At 40.4% G+C, this 5,503-nt stretch overlaps 1 protein-coding gene across 1 annotated transcript; it reads right to left on the bottom strand.

The window, feature by feature from the left end:
* Positions 1-3,102: 3,102 nt before the first annotated feature.
* On the bottom strand, positions 3,103-3,969 carry LOC121578439 (CD209 antigen-like protein E). Its single transcript, XM_045224105.1, has one exon. The coding sequence runs from the start codon at positions 3,931-3,933 to the stop codon at positions 3,103-3,105; it is 831 nt and encodes a 276-aa protein (XP_045080040.1). The 5' UTR covers positions 3,934-3,969.
* Between the last annotated feature and the right edge of the window lie 1,534 nt (positions 3,970-5,503).

The raw sequence follows: 5,503 nt of genomic DNA on the forward strand, positions 1-5,503 counted from the left end.
GCCGAGGCTGCCCCTCCTCCTTGCTCGGGCAGGCTTCGGCGTTGGTCATCACCGGAGTACTAGCTGCCACCGATCTATGTTTCTGTGTTCTACTTGTTTTATCTTTATTGTACACACCTGGTTCCCATTATGTTCATGATTTGTTCCCTATTTAACCCTCTGGCTCCCGCTGTGTTGTGTGCTTGTTTGTTCTATGTTTGGTGTCATCGACTGGTGAGCGGTATTTGTCCTCCCTGCGTGGAGATTATGTTCATTTATTTTCACAAATAAAGTACGTTGTCTACTAGCTCTGTGTCCTGCGCCTGACTCCGTCCTACCGCTACACACTGACGCCTGACAGAAACAAGCACCCAATACAGTGGGAGCCAGAGGGTTAAATAGGGAACAAATCATGAACATAATGGGAACCAGGTGTGTACAATAAAGACAAAACAAGTAGAACACAGAAACATAGATCGGTGGCAGCTGGTACTCCCGTGACGACGAACGCCGAAGCCTGCCCGAGCAAGGAGGAGGGGCAGCCTCGGCTGAATTCGTGACAGATGATTAGTTGGCCATGATGGAATGAGGCTAGATTGGGAATTTAGCCAGGACACCGAGGTTATCATCCCTACATGGGATGTCCCCAATCACTGCCCTGGGTATTGGGATATTTCTTTAGACCAGAGGAAAGAGTGCCTCCTACTGGCCATCCAACACCAGTTCCAGAAGCATGTGGTCCCCCAACCAGGGACCAACCCTGCTTAGCTTCAGAGGCAAGCCAGCAGTGGGATGCAGGGTGGTATGCTGCTGGCGCAAAACTTACACTACCTGCATGTTGAGCATGGGTGGCACCTGGCGAACCTCTGTTCAACATTGATGCTGGCAACCAATGACAAGATATTGGAAATCCTCACGGCTCTGGTTCCTTCGTCAGCGCTGCAGGCTAGCTCTGAGCTATACAAAATCAGTAGGGGATCAAATACTTTTGATCCCCTGCTGACTGAATAAAATATAAATTCACTCAAATCATAGGCTAACTCTGAATTTGTTTAATTTTGGAGTATAGGCTAGACCAATTATGTACCAAAGATATCTTAAATCTCTTTATTTTTATGTTTTTCTGACTACATAATATGCGGTAGGCTAAATATAACTTTAGTTATGTGTGTTCTGCTAATTGTATTATACTTGTCTCATTCCCAAGGGTGCCCTGATCACAACAATACAACAACCAATACAATGTAAAACAAAACAGCAATCAATACAAAACACAACATTTATGAAAATCAGTTACATTCCTTAGCTACTAGGTCCTCAATTACAATCTGCTTCCTGCTGTTTAAGGAAAGGCAAGATCCATTTCTAAAAAAGAAGCCCACTTTAAATCTTAGCTTTTTAACTAGCTCATCAGTATGTTTTTTAAATGTTAAATCCTTGTCAATCCAAAAGCCCAGATATTTATAGGTTGGGAACCCGATACATGGGAGAACCATTCAATGAATAAGTATGTAGTCCATCTAAAATATGTTTGCGAGAATTTGAAAACATAACATTTATGAAAATCAGTTACATTCCTTAGCTACTATGTCCTCAATTAACACCCTAAACTGCCCGTATGGCACCAGAACATATCATTGTAATGAGTTCTGCAAATTGTTCCAGCAGTGAGCCACATTAAAACTAAAAGCAGATTTACCTAATTCGGTGGAGATCCAAGGAACCACAAGAGTTAACCAACCCTGTGAAGGGGTTTGGTAACTCATGTTTTTATAATTCAACAACAAAGTTAGGTAAGTCGGAAGCTTGTGTAGTAGAGCTTTGTAAACAAAAAGGGAATAGTGAAGTGATCTACGGACTTTAATGAGGACCAGCCAACCTTTTGATACAGGATGCAGTGATGAGCATTAAAACTGTCACCTGTGATAAAGCGAAGGGTGCTATTGTAGACGGCATCCAAAAGTTTAATAGTAGTGGCTGCTGCATTCTGGTAAATTGTGTCACCCATAGTCAAGAACTGGCAGGAAGGTTGACAGTACAATCTGCTTCCTGTTGTTTAAGGAAAGGCAAGATCCATTTCTAAAAAAGAAGCCCAATTTAAATCTTAGGTTTTTAACTAGCTCATCATTATGTTTCTTCAATTAAACATCTTTGTCAATCCAAAAGCCCAGATACTTATAGGCAGGAACCCGATCGATGGGAGAACCACTCAATGAATAAATATTTAGTCCATCTAAAATATTTTTGTGAGAATTAGAAAAAAACAAATATTTAGTCTTGCCAACATTAAGTACAAGTTTAAAACAAACAGGACATTTTGTAAGGCAACAAAGTCAGATTGCAGCTCTAACAATGCCTGGTCGACAGTTGGGGCAATGGCTTACATAACAGTATCATCTGCATAGAGATTAATATTACATGTTTTAACAGATACAGTGCAATAGGAAAGTATTCAGACCCCATGACTTTTTCCACATTTTGTTACGTTACAGCCATATTCTAAAATTGACTAAAATGTATTTTTCCCCTCATCAATCTACACACAATACCCCATAATGACAAAGCAAAATCAGTTTATTCGAAATTTAGGCAAATGTATTACAAATAAAAAAACTGAAATACCACATTTCCATACGCTATCAATCAAAAGTTTGGACACACCTAAATATTCAAGGGTTTTTCTTTATTTTTAAATGTTTTTACATTGTAAAATAATAGTGAAGACATCAAAACTATGAAATAACACATTTGGAATCATGTAGTAACCAAAGAAGTGTTAAACAAATCAAAATATATTTTATATTTGAGATTCTCCAAATAGCCACCCTTTGCCTTGATGACAGCTTTGCACACTCTTGGCATTCTCTCAACGGAAGTTGAAATCAGACGTATTTGTTTAGATAAGAAAAATGTCCAGACTCAATTTGTGTCAATTTTTTTATTGAAAGAGTAATATTATTAAGATGTCTCTCCAAGAAATCGAATACAGTAAAACCAAATGCATAAAACTTTTATAAAATCATTCTTGATTAATAGGAAAACATAATCACTGGTATTTTGTAATGGAAATCAATGTGACAGAGCCATAATGTTCTGTATTGGCTTATTTTGGTTACAGTTCAGTTACAGGAAGGCAATATTCTCACATACCGAAAAGTGCAGTTCGATGCACGGTGCATCATGCCAGCCCTTTTCTGGGGTAGAATGATCGGACCATCGCGCAGCACAATCCTCGTCAATGACGCTATTTTTATTAGGCTGCCCACTCCACCAGTACCCTGTGGTCAGTGCTGTGCCATCCACCCACTTCCAGATCCCCTCTTCAACTCTGTCAGTCAGACCAATCCAGAACGTCTCCTTTTTCAATCCATGGATAAAGACCTGTTCCTCTCTGCTGTTTATGATCACCAGATTTGCTCCTCTCCTCAGACAGTCCTCTCTGCTCCCCTCCCAGGTTTTCATCTCAGTAGAGATGAAGTACAAACTGGACTTGTAATATATCCATCCCTGTTGTAAATGTTGTTCTACCATCGAGAGCTTTGCTTGAAGATTGTCTCTCTCAACCTGGAGTTGGTTCCTCTCTTTAGTCATGGCATTGTACTTGGTTTCCAACTGGTCTTTTTCAGCTGAGGAGTTGGTTTTATAAACTAAGATGTTTTCTTCAAAACTGCCCATCACTCCATTATAGTAGACAAACAGGCCTACGATCCCAGCCAGTAGGAGAACACACAGCAGCCCCAGACACACTGCAGCAGCTCTGGTTGATCTCCTCTCTGAGCTCTCGGTACCTGGGTTTGTTGCCAGTGGTCTGCTCTTTGGAGAGACATCCTTTGTCTTGCTGCTGGAGACATGAGAATTGATAGTCTCTTTATTTGTATAAAGATCCTCAACCCTGTCTGTTGTCCGAACATTGTCATTATCAAACACACAATTGGCATAGATTTCATTAGACATTGTCTGCAACTGTTTCTGGGATTTTATCTGACAGACTCGGTGCTCTAGTTTCAAAGCTGTAATGTGTTTCTGGGACTTAACAAATGGACAGAAACTTATACCAGGAAGACTATAAATAACAATGAATGTGAAACCAAACAGAATTGTCACTAGTTTCAGATGTCTTGTTTGACTTTTCTTCTTTACTATCTGGTTACTCTTTCCTTTGTGATAGGGTGTGAACTTTTTGTAACAATGAAGACACTGAATATTTACTGAACTAGAATATTGAGGAACTGTACTCTGTTGTAGTAATGGACTGGGATGTTGTTAATGCATGTGCTCTTGTAATTAATGTGCTGCATGATTGTCTTGCTACCTCCATACTTTTTTAAAGCTGCAAAATAACTGAATTGTAAGTTGTCTCTATACCAGTATTTGCCATTGATCTATACTACATTGCCTTTCAAAAGCATTCATCCCCCTTGGCATGTTTCCAATTTTGTTGCATTACAACCTGTAATTTAAATTGATTTTTATTTGGATTTCATGTAATGGACATACACAAAATAGTGAAATGAAAAAAATAACTTGTTTCAAAAAAATAAATAATTGAAATGTGGCGCGTGCAAATGTATTCACTCCCTTTGCTATGAAGCCCCTAAATAAGATCTGGTGCAACCAATTACCTTCAGAAGTCACATAATTAGTTAAATGCAGTCCACCTGTGTGCAATCTAAGTGTCACATGATCTGTCACATGATCTCTGTATATATACACCTGTTCTGAAAGGCCCCAGAGTCTGCAAAACCACTAAGCAAGGGGCACCACCAAGCAAGCGGCACCATGAAGACCAAGGAGCTCTCCAAACAGGTCAGGGACAAAGTTGTGGAGAAGTACAGATCAGGGTTGGGTTATAAAAAAATATCTGAAACTTTGAACATCCCACGGAGCACCATTAAATCCATTATTAAAAAATGGAAAGAATATTGCACCACAACAAACCTGCCAAGAGAGGGCCACCCACCAAAACTTACGGACCAGGCAAGGAGGGCATTAATCAGAGGCAACAAAGAGACCAAAGATAACCCTGAAGGAGCTGCAAAGCTCCACAGAGGAGATTGGAATATCTGTCCATAGGACCATTTTAAGCCGTACACTCCACAGAGCTGGGCTTTACGGAAGAGGGGCCAGAAAAAAGCCACATCTGGTGTTCACCAACAGGCATATGGGAGACTCCCCAAACATATGGAAGAAGGTACTCTGGTCAGATTAGACTAAAATTGAGCTTTTTGGCCATCAAGGAAAACGCTATGTTTGGCGCAAACCCAACACCTCTCGTCACCCCGAGAACACCATCCCCACAGTGAAGCATGGTGGTGGCAGCATCATGCTGTGGGGATGTTTTTCATCGGCAGGGACTGGGAAACTGGTCAGAATTGAAGGAATGATGGATGGCGCTAAATACAGAGAAATTCTTGAGGGAAACCTGTTTCAGTCTTCCAGAGATTTGAGACTGGGAAGGAGGTTCACCTTCCAGCAGGACAATGACCCTTTTTTTTGTGTCTTATTTCTTTTGCATCTTCAAAAT

Source organism: Coregonus clupeaformis, chromosome 12, assembly GCF_020615455.1.
Source record: "Coregonus clupeaformis isolate EN_2021a chromosome 12, ASM2061545v1, whole genome shotgun sequence".
Classification (NCBI taxonomy): domain Eukaryota; kingdom Metazoa; phylum Chordata; class Actinopteri; order Salmoniformes; family Salmonidae; genus Coregonus; species Coregonus clupeaformis.